At 38.4% G+C, this 19,310-nt stretch overlaps 1 protein-coding gene across 9 annotated transcripts in view; it reads left to right on the plus strand.

Annotated features, from left to right (window-relative positions):
• Positions 1 to 19,310, plus strand: part of SYTL5 (synaptotagmin like 5) — a 212,820-nt gene that overhangs the window by 143,704 nt on the left and 49,806 nt on the right. For 8 of the 9 annotated variants that reach the window (XM_019747829.2, XM_074323685.1, XM_074323684.1 and 5 more), the window contains exons 4-6: positions 8,188 to 8,303; positions 9,749 to 9,857; positions 13,018 to 13,155. In XM_019747829.2, coding sequence (XP_019603388.2) covers positions 8,188 to 8,303; positions 9,749 to 9,857; positions 13,018 to 13,155 — 363 coding nt within the window. The remainder of the gene's footprint in view (positions 1 to 8,187; positions 8,304 to 9,748; positions 9,858 to 13,017; positions 13,156 to 19,310) is intronic. The other variant, XM_074323688.1, reaches the window with a different exon arrangement.

Here is a 19,310-nt window from a genome sequence, read left to right on the forward strand (position 1 = left end):
TGACGGAGAGGGGCTAGCTGTTACAATGCACCGAGCAGCTTTTGACATTTTCTCCAACCCCTTCTGATTCTAACAAGTTGGTTGCTGTAGATCCAGTTTTAAAATTGTCTATAGAAACAGAATAAAAGGGACTCTGACACAGCCAATTAGTTCATTTTGCTATCTTAATGAGACCTAGAAAATTCCACGATTATGCTAGCTGCAGTAGTTGCCAGTCAACACCAAGACAGTCATAGTGATCATTTTTCCTAATTAGCACCCCATTTGAACTCAGAAAGACCCCGAAGATAAAAGCTACGTGACAGGGAACTAAAAAATGAAATACTTCTAATATGGTATTTATGAGCTGATCTTATATTCATGCCATGTTGTGACATTTCATGCTGCTCTGTGTCCTTGTGAGAGGCTGCATTTTTAAAGGAGGTGGAACCTTTTGTTTTTGATGGTAATGATTACTGAAATTGATGAAATATAACTGAAATAGATGAACTGAGTCTCTGTCAGTAAACTTCAAAGAAGATAACACTGATGGTTGGAACACACACACACACACACACAAGAGGACATAGAGAGAGAGAGAGAGAGAGAGAGAGAGAGAGAGAGAGAGAGAGAGGAGGTGGGAATTTATAGTCCTTTGTTACAAAAAAAGAGAAATATAGAGCCCCTGGCATCTAGAAAGTGGTCTGACACTTACACATAGGCCGTGACATTGTGAGGAGCTGACCTGGCACTCACAGGTAGGCCATGGTATTCTCCTATTGGACATAAACTATCTCAGAACATCAATATCTCACAAGATCACTCTGCACCCGTGATGAAGTGAGACAAAATAACACTTCATAATCTTGTCTAAGCATAGACAAAAGTGAGGTGACCGTTCAATCCATAAGCTATAAAACATCCACTTTTCTTGTCTAATGTGAATATCCTTCTGATTCCTTACCAATTACAGCTTTGCTAGTCTGCCCTCCTTTTAGATAAAACTTATTAAGAAACCAATCATAGCATTGTCCCTGCTTCTTGGCATCACCTAATCCAGAGCATATCTCTGCTCCCTTGAACTTCCCACTAAATTACCTGACAAAAACCCAAATCCTATATTAAATCCATTCAAATGCCCTTTTATGGAGACACCCATAGTTATTCACAGCATGTGCTTTCTTTCCCTTCATTGCAATGAACAAAAATCTCAACTTGTTCAACCATAGGTTGGGTTCCTGGTGATCTTTGGTCTGATGGGTATTGACAGTTGCCACATAGTTATTTCAGAATCACCCCTAGTTTAGCAAAATTTCATAATCTAGCTACAAGAGAAAGATTCACATCAGAGTAATCCCATATTGATCCAGAGATTTTTGGAGTGGTAAGAAGCTGTTTTGACTGCCTTGACATGATATTTTGAAAAACTTACTAATTCCATACAAGAGCCTTCCCTCACTTTAGAAGGCTTTGTTCACTGTGGTGTGGTATTTTCATACCTGTATAGACTAGAGGGAATTTTTAATGTGCAAATATCATACATATATATGGACAGTTTATACAACAATAAAAAAAGAGTATATTTGTTACCCAGTTGAAGAAGGGGAACATTTTGTTTTGCATTTTTATTTCCCTTGCTTTACTTTATGGTTTTACTGCACTTGCATGTGTTCCTAAGTAATAAATTTTCTAATTTTTCATTTTTGAGTGCTATAGAAATGGAAATCATACCATATATATTTATATATTTGTGACTTTTTAGCCCAACATTTTTTGTGAAATCTATGTTTATATTAACACCACTACATTCATCTTTGCTATGCTATCATCCTATAATATCTGTAAGTATTTATTTTCATGTTGATGGACCCTTATATTGTTTCAGTTTATAGTGTTATAAAAAATGCTGCCATGACATTCTTATACATATGGCCTGACAAACATGTACAAGAGTTCCCCTAGGATGGGGTTTTTAACACTGTGGGTCATGCTCTATTGGTAGGTTTTCCATTCAAAAATGAAATAGAATAGAAAATGTCAGTATACAGACACTTATGTGTATGTGTATTAATAAATGAGTATACACGTATATGTAAATATATGTAAATATATAATGTAAATATATACAAATTTATAAATGTATATATATATGTAAGAGTGTGTGTGTGTGTGTGTGTGTGTGTGTGTGTATTTTCTGGATTGTGATATAAAGTGTATTTCTTACTTTGACCTCCGCCAAAAATGTTTGAGAAGACTCCTGTGGGGAGTGTACCTAGGAATGAAATTGCAAGGCAAATGCTGTGAGCATTTTCAGCTTTACAAGATAATGTGAAATTGCTTTTCATAGTGGTTGTACCAATATAAAAACTCGACCAGTATTGTGTAAAAGTTTTCTTCACAATCTTTTTTTTGTTTGTTTAATTAAATTTATTGGGGTGACAATTGTTAGTAAAATTACATAGATTTCAGGTGCACAATTCTGTATTACATCATCTATTTTTCTTCACAATCTTACCAACACTTAGTATCATAAAAATTTTTAATTTTTGCCAAACTGATAGATATAAATGGATATGTTACCATGATTTGAATTTGAATTTTCCTGATTACTAATGAGGTTGAGCATCTTTTCATAGGTTTATTGGCCTTTTTTGGTTCATTTTCTGTGCTATGGCTATTTGTGTATGTTGCCCAATTTTCCATTAGATGGTTAATCTTTTCCTTACTGATTTGAAGGTGTTTTTTGTGATCCCCTTCATCTCTAGAAATGCTTTTGTCTTATATTTTGTTTGCTATTAATACAACTGTATCAATTTTCTTTTGGTTAATATTTACATGGTACATATTTTTCTACTATTTGACTTTCAGTCTTTTCCTGTCCGTATGCTTAAGGTGAGGCTCTTTATAGCATAGATGCTATTTAAATTATATACGTATTTAAATATTTGCTATATATATGCTATATACATAATATTTGTGTTGTGTATACGTATACATGCTATGAATATATGCTATATATAATTTTAGAAGTTTAAGCTGACATTGTTTTTTCTTAAACTATAGAGTTTTGTCTGCTGACCTTCATTGTAATTACTGCAATATTTACATCTTCTATTGTTGTGATTACTGTAATATTTGCTTTTATTTATATTATTTATAGACTGATATATATTTTTCTCATTCCATTTTATCCTTTCTACTAGTGTAAATATTATATATGTGTTTTGGTTTTTAGTGGTTACCCTAGAAATCACAAAAGGAACTTGATATTCTTAAACTCCAAATATTTTTTCCTGGCTTGTATATACATTTTGTCTTATATTTTAGATATATCTTATTTTTTAATTCAGGTATTATAATTTTGTTTATATATCAGTGTTTGTTTAGATTTTATCCATGTTTTACTAATTCCATTTTTCACCATTCCTTTTTATATTTCAGCTTTATATACCTCCTCTTGAGATACAGTCTTTAGAAGTTCCTTTAGTGAAACTATTGATAATAAATTATCTCAGTTTTTATTTTGCTGAAAATTTCTTTATTTCACCCTCATTCCTGAACAATGATTTCCCTTGGATATACAATTCTAGGTTGTTAGTTATTTTCTCTCAGAACCTTGAAGATATCATTTCACTGGCTTCTGGATTTCATGATTACTATTGGAAGTCAACTGTCATTCTAATTGTCATTTTTGGTATATAATCTGGATGTGGTTTTTTTTTTCCTCCGTAGCTACAAAGATGTTCTCTTTGTCTACAGCATTCTTCAGTTTCACTGTAATGAGTCTAGGGATTTCTTTTTACTTTTCCTGTTTGGAAAGGGAGAAAGGAGTAAATACAGACCATCATCTCCATAATGCCAGGGTCCTTGTTTGTCTCACTCATGTCTATACCCTTAGCCCTTGCAAAAGGCCTGACATATAGTAGGACTACAATAAATAGTTGATGTGTAATGAATACATTTATAAATAATTCTAACTTGTTTCTTTATGAATAATAAGGAAACTCATATCTTATATCAGCATATCTAATAAGCATATCTTATCTCAGAGGTCTCTAGTAGTTAATAAAAGAAAAGGAGAAAGTTGAATCTTTTAGTTACTGTTGTTCTTCTCTAGAGTAAGATTACCTATTTTCCCCTATAAATCTAAGGAGAAATTAACTTGACTTTATGTTTAAATAAGCTTCCAAGTGAAAGTTTGACGTTCCAGAAGTTTAATGTTAAAATTAAAGTCTAGAAAATTCTGAATACTCAGTAATCATTAATTACAAATAATGAGTATAACTCACTTAATTTCAGTCAAACTCGTTATTCTAGAGTATGACCCAGAGGAAACACAAAATCTATTCCAAGCCTTGTATTTTTCAAGTATTAGATTGATGTGGCAGAGAACAATATAAATTTTATATTGGATGTCATGTTTATTTTTTTCCCCTTTCATCCCTCCTTTATTCCTATTACTCTACCCCCAACATTCACACGAACACAAACAGTCACAGTCCATCATATGAAATGCTACACGGTTTTCCTTGGCTTCTATTGTTTTTCACCCTTACTCAAAGCATTGTTATAGCTGACAAGTATGAGTTCTCATCTGACAATTTGGCCAAATGTAAAGAGTATGGACTTCCAGTATAAGTCCCATTTCTGCCATAAGACCTTTATAACTTTGTGCAAGCTATTTAACCCATGCGAACTTCAGTTTCCTCATCTGTAAATTCAGAATAATAATAGCTACTTTATGGCTTATAGTGAGGATTAGAGGTATATATAAAGTGCCTAGCACCTTACTTGGTGCACAGTATGCACTCACTAGGTATTACTTTCTCATTCTTCTAAGCTTTCCATCTACCTCCAGGACCTGAGAAGATGGCATAATCCCAAGAGATGATTCTGATGTCATAGAGCTCTGAAATGACAAATGACTCAAGTGCAACCTGACTGACAAATAAAAGGATTATAGTTACTGTTGAGCAAATAAAAGGATTATAGTTACTGTTCTTACAAAGATAGCAAAAGGTAGTGACTAAGAATTCTGGGAAGATGTTATTTGTGTTAGGTGTTGGCAGCTCTAGGCATATATGGTAAAGATGATATGGAGACCCATTTCCTGGGGCATGGTGACTGGATGTGTCCCACTTTTCTCCTGTCACATGTGAAATTGCTCTTAGTGTGCTATCCACCTCACCCCACATCCCAAGAACATACCAAAAAAAAAAACACCCGATATTTTTGACGTGCCACTATTGGGTGATTTTCAGCCACTGGTTGATATTATTCCTCGTGTTCTAATTTATTTTTGTGTAAACTCTTTGTGCTATTGCAAAGGTTGGCAATTTTTTTAAAATTAAAGTTTATTGGGGGACAATGGTTAGTAAATTTATATAGGTTTCAAGTGTACAAATCTGTAATATGTCATCTATATATCACATTGTGTGTTCTCCATTCAGTGTCACTTCTCCTTCCATCACCATATATTTGATCCTGTTTACCCTCATCTACCATCCCCCTCCCACCTTACCAAATATTTTTTTTAAATAAAATGCTAGAGAGTAAATATTTTAGACTTTGCGACCGTGTGGTCTCTGCTAGAAGTACTCAATTTTGCAGTTGTAGCAGAAAACCAACCAGAGACAATATATAAACAAATGAACATGAATATGTTCAAGTGAAACTAATTCATATAATTTTCACATGTCACGAAGCATTCTTTTGATTTTTCCCAACCATTTAAAAATTTTAAAAACATCCCTAGCTTGTAGGCTATACAAAACAGGTAGTTGGACAAATTTGACCCACAGGCTACAGTTTGCGTGCCTCTACCCTGTTGCTCTTTTGAATTTTCTGTGTTTATCCTCTCACCATCTGTGCAATTCATTTCCTGAGCTGAATATTTTAAAAATACATATTTCTGTGTTTTGTTATTGTGTTCGTTTTCTACTGCCACCGTCACAAATGGCCAGTTTATCAGCTTAAAACAGCACAACTGTATTATCTCACAGTTCTGTAGCTCAGAAGTCTGGGTTGGCTTGGTTTGATTCTCTACTCAAGGTTCACAAAGCTGAAGTCAAGTTCAGGGCCAGCTGAGCTCCTATACTATCAGGAGGCTCTGGGGAAAAAATCCACTTTCAAGCTCATTTTGGTGGGCAGAATCTGATTGCTTATGGTTGTAAGGAACGAGGCTCCCATTTCCTTGTTGGCTAAGAGCCAGCCTTATCTCCCAGAGGCCTCTCTGGTCCTTGCATGTGGATGGACCTCTACATTAGAGTCTTAGCACGCCAAATTTTTCTCACATTTGGAATCTCTCTGGCTTCTCATTCTGCAGCATCATAGCATCTGATTTCCCTTTCTTCCTCTGTGTTTACGGGCTCAGTGATTAATTTTCGCTCACCCAGATAATCTAGGACAGTCTCCCTCTTTTAAGGTCAGTTGATTAGTAACTTTAATTCCATTATCAAAGTTCAATAATAGCAGTACCTAGATTAGCATTTTGTTGAATAACTAAGGGACAGGAACCTTGAGGAGACAGCTTTAGAATTTAGGATAGCACAATTACCACCTAGATTTTCAACATAAATATTAATACATAAGTTTGTAGAGCACTTGAGATGTATCCAAGAAATAATTTAACCCATTGAATCATTTGGTTTTGGTAGATTACATCATCTTGGATTTGACATCTTTCATAAGTGTATTTTAATAGTTTTAGAACTAATTCAATAGGTCTCATTATGTGATGTAGCAATTTGGGAATAAATCTGAGATGTACATGCTGTTGTCTTTCCTTTCAATGAATAATTTTCTCCAAGGATAACATTTTCATTCTTTTCCCAGTAGAGGAACTGTGCTTCACATATAACTTAGTTTTGTCTCTCCTACATTCAGAAGTAGGATTTCAGGGTAATTGCTGTGGAGAACAATTTGGCATTTTTTTCTGGAGTGATTTTAATATTTAGGATTCAATTGTTAATTTCAAATCCAATCAGTTGCTGAATCACACGAGTATAATACTCTGGGGCTAGAAATCTCTATTTGACTCTCAGCTGCTTTTCTTTAGGCAGCATGTCAGGCTTACTGATTCTCATTCTCTGTGGACCAAGTATCCACATTTGTCTTTTCACTTCACGCCCCTATGACACTCTGGTTTACACCTCCAACATTTCCTATATCATCTATTGCAATGACTTCGTAATTGGGTTCCCTGTTTCTGGTTTCTTCTCCATATAATGCTACAGAGATTGTATGATCCAAGCTGAACTTTAGAAAAACTGCCAGACTTCCCTCATTGCCTCCAGAATGGCAGCCCAGCTCCTTAGCGTGACATTCAATGATTTCCATTATATGACTCAATCCTACTTTTCAACCTCATTTTCCATTACAATCCCCCATGGAAGTGTTGGGACAGTAGTAGGTGAACACTGTTGTCCCAACACCTCTATGGGACATGTTCTGAGAATGTAAACAGGCTTGTGCAACTAGGCTAAAGGCTTTGTGTAACTGTTGCAGATGGGGCTTAAAAATGGGTATGATAGTCAAAGATCCTTCTTGTTCACCTTCAGCATTCAATTGATTGTGAAATTCAGGCAGGCCCTTCTACCACCTACATTTTTAATTTATCTCCTCCTCTCTGTTAGTCTTGCCATTGCCCTGACATGGATCTTGTCACCTCTGGCCTGGATCATTGCCATGGCCAACTTGTCTTTGTCCCATTCTCTCTTTACCCTAACCCAGTCATCATATTACATCAAAGTAGCATTCTAAAACAGAATCTGATCATGGCTCCTTTGTAATTCAAAACTTTCACTTGTCCCCCACTGTTTCCACTGAAAATTATTTACCCACTAATGCAGTGGTTACGAACTTGAGCCCTAGGCCGGGATGGGATCCTGGCTCTACCACTTACCAGCTATGTGATGTAAGACATATCATTTCATTGTTCTAAGTCTCAGTTTCCTCAACTGTAAAATGGGGATAATAATGTTTACACAGAGTTGTTATGTGGATAAAAGTATATTAAGTATGAAGAGCAATTAGCCAGTACCTAGGACATAGCATGTATTCAACTAATAGCGGCCATAATAATCACCATAGAATACTCCAGAGATCGAGGTAGACTCTATAAATAACTGGCAATTTTTTAAAATTTTTGAGAGTTAATTATTTGGCTAAATAACTAATTGCAATGTTCTCCCCTTTTCCCTTGAGCAGGCAGCTAAGGATTGTAACCGGTGAATGGTTTTTTGAAGAAAAGGCGAAGCGTTTCAAGCAAGCCAATGTTCTAGGCACTGATGTTGTCCGGCAGTCCATCTTAAGAAGAAATCCAGGTAATTAAAGTAACTATTTGGTTTCAAAATTGTTTTAATCTTCATTTTGGCAGGCTAAATAACTTTCCTACATTATGTAGCAAATAAACACAGTTGAATTTCCTGAATTCCTTAGGTCATCTCCAAACATGACATCTAAATTTGTAGTTCATACAACAAAAGAGGAAGTCAGTAGAAGGTAAAATCCACAGTGATTTTCCATATATCTGACACACTGAGTTTTCAAAGGAGGCATTTGTCTTCATCACAGACAGTTCTTTTCCCAAATGCACTTGCAATATTTTCCTAAACATTTTAAGAAGGAAACACAAAACAGATGAATTAAATGATTCACATTGTCACATTGTGAAAGCAATCCTTGTTTTCAACAGGATGTATTTCAGATTTCTTTTAAATGTTACTTTTTCTAAACCAGTGGTTCTCAACCAAGAGGTGATATTGTGTACTGTGCTTCCCTCTCCCAAGCCACAGGAGCATTTTTAAGTGCAGTGAGGCATTTCTGGGTGTGTTAAGACTTGGGAGGTGCGGGCATTAACAGCATTTAGTGTGAAGAGCCAGAAATGCTCCATGGCCTGACAAGACTCGGGTCAGTTTCACTCGATAAAGAATTATATTGTCACCAAATGCAAGGAACACCGCACGCTGAGAATGCTATTCTGTGCATTTGAACTGTAATTTATTTGGTTAAATATTGAGTGAAACTTGTGTTTCGGAGGATATTTTTTATATGTTGTATAGTAAGGTAGAGCAGGCATCTTCTAGCCTGTTCCTAGGGTATCTCATCTTTCATACACTGGAGACTAAAGTCCTTGTTTTGAAGTCTGGTAGGAAGGGCTGGGAGGCTTGAAACTGCTTCCGGAGCCACTTGTGGGTGTGGCACTAGCAAGGAAGGGGTTTCCCAGATGGGTAACATCAGATCTGATGCCACAGAAAGACAGAATTAAGCATTTAGCTATGGCTGCTTCCTCCGCTCAAACCTTAGCACCTTGCAGAGTATATAGACTGTCAAGTCATGAGGTGTGTGCACAGGTGCTCACCCTCCCAGGAAATCTGGCTTAGGTGCTTAGAAATTGGGGTATTGTTTTTAGAATCCCATGCTTGAATTCCGTCTCTAGAGATATGTAGTTCTCATGAACCCGGCATCCGCTGCTCTAAAAATACCTGTAGAGGGCTGATGTATTATTCCCCCATTATAGTCATCCCTAGAAAGCTTATCTCAGCAAACCCCCCACGGATGAGTCCAGATCTTAGTCCTTATTTAATTCTGGAACAAACTCAACAGATGAGAAATAACTGCGTGACTGGGAATCTTAGGATGGGAACATCTTGTCAATTATTATAGACTTCTTCTGTGCTAATGTACGGAAGTGAATGGAGAATAGAAAATCTGCTCTCATTTCTGGACATTTTGTATGTAAAATTGTCTTCTGATTATTTTTAATGAGGAGCTGAAGAAATACAAAGCCAAGAGCAAACGCGCCAGGATGCAAAAAAGTCAAACACTTTACCTTCTGCTGGGCAGAAGGCCAGCCATGATGGGCCCAGGAGAAAGGGGTAAGATAACAACCTTTACAAGGGAATTTGTGATCTTTATTCTAGATACCTCTGAAATAAAGACTTTTTAGGTTTTTTTGTTGTTGTTTTTTAATAAATGTATTTTCTCTCTCTCTTTTTTTTTATTTGTGCAGGGGAACAGGATTTTATTGGGGAACAGTGTGTACTTCCAGGACTTTTTCCAAGTCAAGTTGTTGCCCTTTCAGTCTTACTTGTGGAGGGTGCAGTTCAGCTGCAGGTCCAGTGACCATTGTTAGTTGCAGGGGGCACAGCCCACCATCCCTTGCGGGAGTCAGACTGGCAACCTTGTGGTTGAGAGCCCAATGCTCCAACCAACTGAGCCCTCTGGCACTGGCCCATGTGGGAATCGAACTGGCAGCCTTCAGCGTTAGGAGCACGGAGCTCCAACTGCCTGAGCCACTGGGCCAGCCTGAGACGCTTTCGTTTCTGAAGTCTGATGTCACTTCAGTGACCTAGAGACGGTTAGAGACTCAACCAAAGTAACATTCTCCTATCATTCTCTTCCAGAAATGCAGTTTTAATTACTTTCAGTCTTAGATGAATAAACGTCCTCTCTGATCTGAACATGCAAGAGTTTTTCTTGCATTTGACATACCCAGTTTTGTACAAAATGGTTCCCGTTGCTTCTAGGTAGAAGGTTTCGTGTCTGCGCCAGTCTTGTCTATAAAGAGGTGATGACTGCCTTTGTTGTAGAATGTCAACTCCTCTCCCCCCAACCTGAATGCTGATATATGAAGTATCCAAATCAGAGATTTATTATTTGGGCTGAAAACATTATATCTCCTGTTTAAAATGCAGGCTTCCTTAAGGGGAAAAAAATCACATTTGGCCACCTCAATAACTTAATTTAGAAAGCACATATATGTGTCAAATACTGAGACTAGGAATGGGAAGCACATAGGAAAGCAAGATTCAAGGAGGAACTGGGAAACTGGGGACAAGAGGATTCCATCAAGAGAGAAAAGTGGGCCCCCAAAAAGCCGGCTGTAAGGACCAAAAGGCAAACAGCTGCTTTGCAGCATTTTGCAGTCCTTGTTTCTCAGGTAGCTGTTGGCCAGTTTTGTGGCTGAGATAGTGAGAGTTCTAATACATACCAACTCACTTCATGGTCTTTTCCAGGGAGCATTGCATTGTTTTCTAAGCATCAATCAATGCGAGAGACTGCCATTGTCTGAGACTTTATGTGGCTCTACAGAAAGTCTTTTGTTTGTTTTTTTTAGAATCTTGAACTGTGAATTGGAATGAAACCTAAATGTCCTCTAACTCAAACACTCATGACTAACCATGTCTTCATTAATTAGCAGAGATGAATGGAAAAGATAGCATAGAGTGACCATATATCCGATGCGTTGATCCTTTCTACCATGTTGAATCCGTTTGTCACTCCTCAAGATTCCCACAATGCCTTGTGACTATGCATCACTCATTGCATTGCACTCTGACACCATCTCCCACCCCCTACCCCCAACTGACTTGTAAGCTCCCTTAGTGCTAGGCCTGTGGTGTTATTGCTTTTGTGGTGCAGCATTCAGCACAGGGCCTGGCTCCTCAAAAACAATCAATGACTTGATTGAATAAGTAACTCAGGGCCTACAAGTGCTTCTGGAAGCTGTAGTTTACAGACCCCAGTTCAGGCATCACTGCATAGGTTACAGAATGGTGGGCTTGTGTAGGTTATAGGGTGGTGGGCTTGGAGCTGGGAGATTATAAGTAACTCACAGCACAATGAATTATGTACACCCTGAATTGTTAAAAAACAGTCATAGTACTGGACTGAGGCCTGCTAGAACTCAAAACGGATCTGGTGGTTCTCAGTCTTCAAGGAATATAACACGCAGTGGGGGAAAAAATGTGCACACCTGAAAAGTGAGTATGAAATATACGATGACAATATAAGCTGCCTGAAAGCCTTTCTAAAACAAGACATTGATTAACTGCAAGAGATGTCATAAGGCAATAGATAATTAAATAAATATTAAATAAGTGGCTTAGGTAATCAACATCTGGAGATCAGAAGGGCCATCGGAAAAGACATCAAATTATAAGTGAGACTTGATGAGGACTTTGAAAGATTAATGGGGTCCAGGGTGGCAAACGGGGGGAGGGAAGAGTGGTCGAGGTGGAGGAGACACCTTAAGTAGAAGTGTGGAGGTGGGGACATATACAAGGTGGTTCTCAGAGCAGCATAGATTGACATTATATTAAGTGCTAGTCTCACCAAATATGTAATTTTCTAATTAGATTGAAGAAGCTTCTGACCCTTTGACAGGCTACTCTTCCAGTGGTCTTTGAAACAGAGACAACTTGGAAGATTCCATTAAGATTGTCCTAGTACCTTTGGATACATCCCCTCCTCCAGAAAACTGTAGAATGTTGAGTAAATGAATTGGTCTCTTCCAGTGCCCTCACAAAAATAATACAGCTTTGGATTTTCGTTAACGTAACTTTGGAAACCCCCATGTTTTGAGTATTCAGTAGCCTATATCATGACTTGAATCTCAGTTCCTGAAAGCTCATTTTGCTCAAATTCCAAATAATTTAGTGAAATGGGAATGTAATCAGATTTCATTCTACATGAGACACCCCATTGTTCAAACTTCATTCCCCCATGGAGAAATGACATGGAAGATATAAAGATGGTTCCCACTACGTGGGTTCAGTCACTCATTCCACAAGAATTGGTTGGGTTCTAGTGTATATACCAGGTACCATTCTAGGCTCAGGGGACTTGGCAGGGAACAAGAAGGGCAGAGTTGCTGCTCTCCTGGAGCTGAGGTCTAATAAAGTTGCCACCTCAGTTTGTCCCAGAGGATCATCCGAACTCCCCTCTCTAGGCAAGGTGAGTTCAAGCACCTTGCAAACAGGCTCAGCCCAGGCAGTGCTTCTCCATTCTCAGGTGACAGTCCCTGGTCTTTTTCTTAGCAGGGACAGAGGCCTGGCTTACCAGCAAGTGTTCTGTCCTTGGGAGAATGTCATAACCTCCTTGACCCTATACTGTAGAGGCACGGTAACTCCCTACCACGTCTCAGCCCCAAGGCCACTTTACTGAAGAATCATTTACTGTTGAAAGTATTAGAAATGGTATTCTTGAAATTCTATTTGAAAATGCTTTCTTTTAAATATATTTCTATACTTTCAGATTTCTTCTTAGCAAGTTCAGATCAGCAACCAGAGGAGAAATCATCATAACTCCAAAAACTGAAAGTGGGCGGAGCTACAGCGTGGACTTAGATAGCCAACATTTTCGGAGTTTAAAGTCAGCCCCGGGTTCCGACAGGTAAAACACATGCAGATTGGGGAGTGCTGTCGCCTGAGGATAAGGTTGATATATTTTCATCCAAACAGTACTTCTAGGTGTCTGTAAAGTATTACCTCTTGGAGAACTCCTAAAACATAATGCGAAAAGCCAGCAGGTTTTGAGTTGAAATGGAAAGCACTTACACTTCTTCTGGAATTACAGCTATGGAAACCATCTGTGTTATCTGCAGGGACAAGACATTACATTTTGGGACTCAGGGCTGCAGTTCAAATGGAGATGTACAGGGAAATGAAATTCTTTTCATTGATTTCTTGGTATTTTTCTGTTTAAACTTCTGAAAAAGAAACCTCTAAGTGTCATATACATTTCCTGGTAGCTTTTTAAAATTATTAATAATTCATCATTTGAACTGCAGCCCTGAGTCAGAGAATTTCCATAAATTTCAGTTTCTACTTTCACCTCCTCTAACTCATTATCCGTGGGGCCAAGTGAGAATCTCCTATGCACAGAGCTATCACCTCGTCAAGAAAAGTAAAGAGAAACAGAAATGATAGCCAAGAACGTAGTCATTTCATATCAGGCTTGATTTTCTTTATCTTCTCGGGGCATGAGTTAAGGCTTACTTTCATGATTAGTGTATTTTCAAAGACAAGAATAAGAAAAAAAGATCTACCCTCATGTTTATCTGCTTCTACCAAATGTTAACTCCCTTTTCTTTGCTTGGAGCTGTAGGAATTCTGCAAAGCCTGATGGTATAACCTCCTTAGGTTCTACAAGCAGAATTACATTCTCCCTGTTATTCATTTTAGAATATAGAGCAGCAAATTCCCCGAGAGAGGACAGACACTCTTTTGACTGTTGTTTTTTTTCCTGATGACTCTCCATACCTGTTTCTTTTTTTCCCTGAAGCATTTCTGCAAGCTAGTGTCACTTTATGTAAAACTGCACAGAAAAACATATGCAAGCATAAAATAAATCATTTATCCACTATCGAAAGATCATCACCATAGTCAGTATTTTCCACATTTTAAAGAATATGTATTTCCTTTATGATAAAAAAAAATTTAAACCATGGTTGCCTTTGTCCTTGAAAGTTAACCTTTGACCTCCCTTGGGCTAGCCCCATGTTGTGGCCCACAAAGCTTTATATAAACATCTCATTTTTGTTTCTTGATTATTGAATTCCTGAATCTCAGACATCAAAATTATTTAGAGATGATAGGCAACTAGCTTAGTGTTGCTATTTTTGATTAGCCTCTTAGGGACTCCATGGATGAGCCATCTTGGCTTACATTCAGGCCAGCATTTAAGAGGGCTATAGATAGATAAAAAGACAGAGGAGGGAGGGGGGAAAGAAGGAGAGAGGGAGAGACAGAGAGAAAGAGAGCCAGAGAGAAAGGGGGAGGGAGAGAGGGAGAAGGAGAAGGCGAAAGATGGAGTACGTTCAAAAAACAAAAAGTATCTTGACCCAACAAACAAAATTAGATTATTCTATTTTAAATTAATTTGTTTTACAGTTACTCAAGAAGAATAAGGGGCATGCACTCCAGTATCACAGTGCTCGTACCATTCTTCCAGAATCTGTCTGCCTGGGCTTGTTCATTGTGTCTTATCTCCTGCTGGGTATAAATAACCACAAAGCTATAAAGCCACATGGACATATTTCATCACATATTAGTGTATTGACTCAGAGGTTTCTTGTTCTTGTAAACTGGAAGGAGATCCCTAAGGAGACTGTATCTTTTAAATTCTGAATACCTGAAATGGTTTACAGATAATCAGAATATGGTAGTCAGGGGTGCTTTGGCTTAAGCATGTCAAGCACAATGCTTTTTCATTAAGAAAGAGAGTCAAGATGTTTGGATGATCAGTAGAGCAAAATGTCCTTTTCCTACAATATGCATTTATCACAATGGTGACTCATTAATAGACTGCCACAGTGAGATGAGTTACGTTACCCCCAAATTATTCCTTAGAAAGTTGGGGCATGTGGTGGCCCATCCTTTCTTAACTCCCATCACCTAAAGATGTTAACTCCTTTTTGATTGCTTAGAGGTGCAGTAATTCTGCAAAGCCAAGTAATAAAACTGGCAGACTTTCTTTTCTCCTTACATTCTGCAAGCAGACTTGCATTCTCCCCCATAATTCATTTTAGACTAAGGAACAGCAAATTCCCCTAACGAGATTGTAAGGTCCCAGTCTCTTTGGTCTATTTCCTGACCCAACTTAGCAATTCCCCTTTCTCCTCCACAATACATATTTCATCATGGTTCATTGTTCTTTTCCTGGAACAATTGGGCTGGGGCATTCTTTTTAAAAACTCATATCATGTCAGAGTGGAAACAATGTTTCATCAGATGCCTGGTTGACTTTATATTACTTTTAAGTCATTTTAAAGCAGGGAAAAGTATGAATGGGTTAGGCAAGGCCCAGTAGCTTCTCAGAAGCATGACACATGGCTCTTCACTGATTACTAGGGACTTGACACAGTAAGCAATGGCGATTTTAAAATAATACAAGTGCAAACTACAGTTAATAAACAGAATGCTCTTCAAGACCGTGATTCCTCATTCCTTTTACATCACGGTGAGTCGTCGATGTGGTATGATTTGTGAGATATCTCTCTTAAGTCATGCCCTCCCAGAAACAAACCCTTGGACAAGGATTCATAAAGGAGTGATTTGTTAATGAAGTGATTCCAGGAGAAACAAGCAAGGGAGTAAGAGAAGCAGAATAAAGAAGGGGAAGAAGCTAAGCAATGTGCTCTCTCAAGTGAGGTCTGAGTTTGACCACTCAGCTTGCTCCTGCAAGGGGCTCTGGAGCATAAATTATATCTGTAAATTTTTCCATTTTGAGGAGCTGGACTGTACCAATCAGTCATTGACTATGGATCCCCTTGGATAGAGTTTCCAGATTTAGCAACTAAAGATACAGGATGCCCAGGTCAATGTGAATTTCAGATAAACAAGTTTTTTTTCAAGTACGTCCCATGAACTATTTTCATTCATATAGTGTATAAATATTAGTATATTTTATACTAAAAATTATTTATTGTTTATCTGAAATTCTAATTTAACTGGGAGTTTTGTATTTTATCTGGCAAGTCTTCTGTGGGGAGTGGGAGGCACACGCCAAGGCATTTCTAGACCTCTAGCTCCATGGCAGATCGCTGAAGGTCACAGGTGCAAACCATTAGCAGAAAAGCGCTCAGAAGCTGAGGACAGGTACACAGAGCTGGTCCAATGGGATCTGGGTAGGGTGTCAACAATGTCTCCTAAAAACCATAAAGGAAAGGTAGAACTTTGAACTTAAAATTCACTCTGTTCAGTCCAAAATGGAAGGATGATGCTAAGTTTTTCAACAGCATTTCTGTCAAGACATTGGATGATATGGTAAGCATTTTTACCAGGTGACCTTCTACATTCTCATAACCAATTGGTTTCTCATCCTTCCTCTTCCCTACCCCGAACACATACCAACATATCAGTGCTTTCCAAATATTTTCATTGCTCTCCGGGAGGCCCGAGACTATCACAGTCTCTGTGAAGCTTCACAAGCTACTTTGGTTGCCTCTGATCTAATAGCAGAGACCACACCATTCAAGCCTGCCCTAAGCTAGTCCTCACCCACATTCCGAGTGCTACACCTGTCTCTCTCTCTCTCTCTCTCTCTCTCTCTCACTCTCACTCTCTGTCTCTCTGTCTCTGTCTCTCTCTCTGACATGTTTGGTACCTTTATGACTAAGAAAAATCATTCTTTCCTCAAATCTATTATTTTGGCAAAGTGAATTTATGAAACCTATTCCCTCAATACATGACCCATCCTTTTTTATCAGAAGTAAAATTTCCTGTCCTGAATGTAATTTTCATTGACATCTTTGCAATTAAGATGCCAATTAAATAGTACCCTCTTATTAGTAATTTGAATATAGTGCAATACTCCCTTTTAGCTCTGAGTCAAAACCACATCTATAAAGTCTATGGTGATTTGATTTGTTTCTTGCCAGGCTTTAAAAATTGTTCACACCTATAGCACATCTCTAACAGTATATGGATTTTATTTCCTAATACTAGCTGTGGTAGTTTTGTGACCTCTTTCCTGTGCCTTTGCTTCATTGTCCAGTGCTAATTCCTCTTTCTTCCTATTTTAACCTACTTTGGGTGAGCTCAGCCCTCCTTAGTGGCAGCAAGAGTGGGGCAGTCAAAGCCACAAGCTGTCAGAAATGCTAATAGCCAAAGGCAATTCACAGAACCATGTTGTCCTGAGAAAAGTGAGTCTTACTTCCATGACATGATGGACATGTGACAGAACGGGTGAGGAAATATGGATTCACAAGAGTATTTAATTTACTTGGACTGTGACCATGTCAGTGGGAGTTATATGAGGTCTGGAGTTGCCAAATAATTCTTCAGCTATAAACTTCTATTTATAATTCAAAACCATCCCTTTTGAAACTCATCCTTTGCCCACCATACACACACACACACACACACACACACACGTATCTTGATTTGGGTTCCCCTAGAAGCAAACCCTGACATAAGTTCAAGAGCAAGTAATTTATTTAGGATGCGGTCTTAGAAAACGCAGATAGGGGAGTGGAGAAGTGAGCCAGGGAAGAGAAGGAAGCCAAAACGACTGTATCATTAAGCCAGTTACTACTATGGACAACTAGAGCTCAACCTCTCTGGGCAACTGTAGGAAACAGAGAGAACACACCTCAGACTTATCCAGTCAAGGGAGCAAGACTGGCGTATTTATAGCCCAGTGCCCTGTTCATCATTGGTTGAGGGCTAATTCTGGGTCACTTTCTGACATGTCGGACTCGTTCTGAGCTCCATGCTCTTGTGATCTGAGAAAGTCCTCAGGCAGAGAGTTGTGGGTCCCAGTAAACAGGATTCTGTGGGTAGAAGTGAGTGCTGAGGGGAATGGGTGGGGACACTGAATTCCGCTGCATCATCCCTCCCAAACTGCTCTCAGACCTCTTCCAACGGTGCAGTTTGTCAGACCACCAGTTGCTTAGCCCCTGGTTTATGTTTACTTTATATACATGTGACTTTCCTTATTATAATATCAGTGATATGTGGAGACTTCATAGTTCAGCCAGACGCTTGATGCTGTACTTTGGTTGAACTACAACTGGGTTCTTGACCTGCTTCATTCTTGTGGACAAATCATTGTAAGCCTGAAGCCGCCTCCTTGCTATCTCGTTTGTTTCTCCAATTGTTTCCCAAAGATCCACTGCCTTTCCATATTATTTTTCTGTGAACTAAATTGAACACATTTCCCTCCTCTGATATAACCAATTTCATTTTTACTTGCTGTTCCTAAGGTATATTGTGTGATGTGTTACATTTTCAGTTAGCTGAGACACAGTAATGGCCTTCTTCAAAATACTGAGGAGTAGAGATGTAAGACATACTCGCCTGTATTTTATTTATACTAATAAATTGAACACACAGCTCTGCCAACATTATTGACCTAGTACTATGTGCCAGGTGGTAAATGTGGAAGTTCTTAGACAATGATACTGTTCCACTCCTTCATGAACTTCCAAATTGGCATGGAAGATTGGGATAACTGAACAAATAATTTCAAGGCAATATGGTATCATGATAAGAAGTTGTACTGTGTGCTCTGGGAAAACCAAAGACAGGCATTTACCCTTCCAAAGAATTCAGGGATGCTTCATGGAGATGAACCTTAAACGATTTTAAGGGATGAGGAGGATTTGGTGAAGAAAGGTAAGAAGAACATTCTAGACAGAGGCAGTAGAAAATGCAAAGGAAAAGAGGCATAATGCAGTCTTCTTGCCGGTGCTGGAGAACCCACACTTCAGGGTTTTTAGAGTGTAGAAATTAAGAGGTGAGATGGACAGCTAAGTTGGGCCAGAATGTGGATGGCTTTGGTTACCTTGGTAACCTTTGTCTTATAAGCAACTTAGCATCCCAGGTAGAACAAGAGTTTAGCAAATCTGAACTACTGAGTACAGAGTAAGTGCTTGTTCCATTTAATTACTGAAAGCGAAGTTCTGCTAAATATTTGCTTTCTTTGGTGTCCATAGGGGAAGGCACTTGGCTTTCTTCTTGCTCCTGACTTCTAGTCTACTTTTTCATGGCTTCTTGCCTCTCTCCTCCACCTGGCTTCTAGCCATTATTTAGAAACAAGACATG

The sequence above is a fragment of the Rhinolophus sinicus genome, chromosome X (genome assembly GCF_036562045.2).
Source record: "Rhinolophus sinicus isolate RSC01 chromosome X, ASM3656204v1, whole genome shotgun sequence".
Lineage (NCBI taxonomy): Eukaryota > Metazoa > Chordata > Mammalia > Chiroptera > Rhinolophidae > Rhinolophus > Rhinolophus sinicus.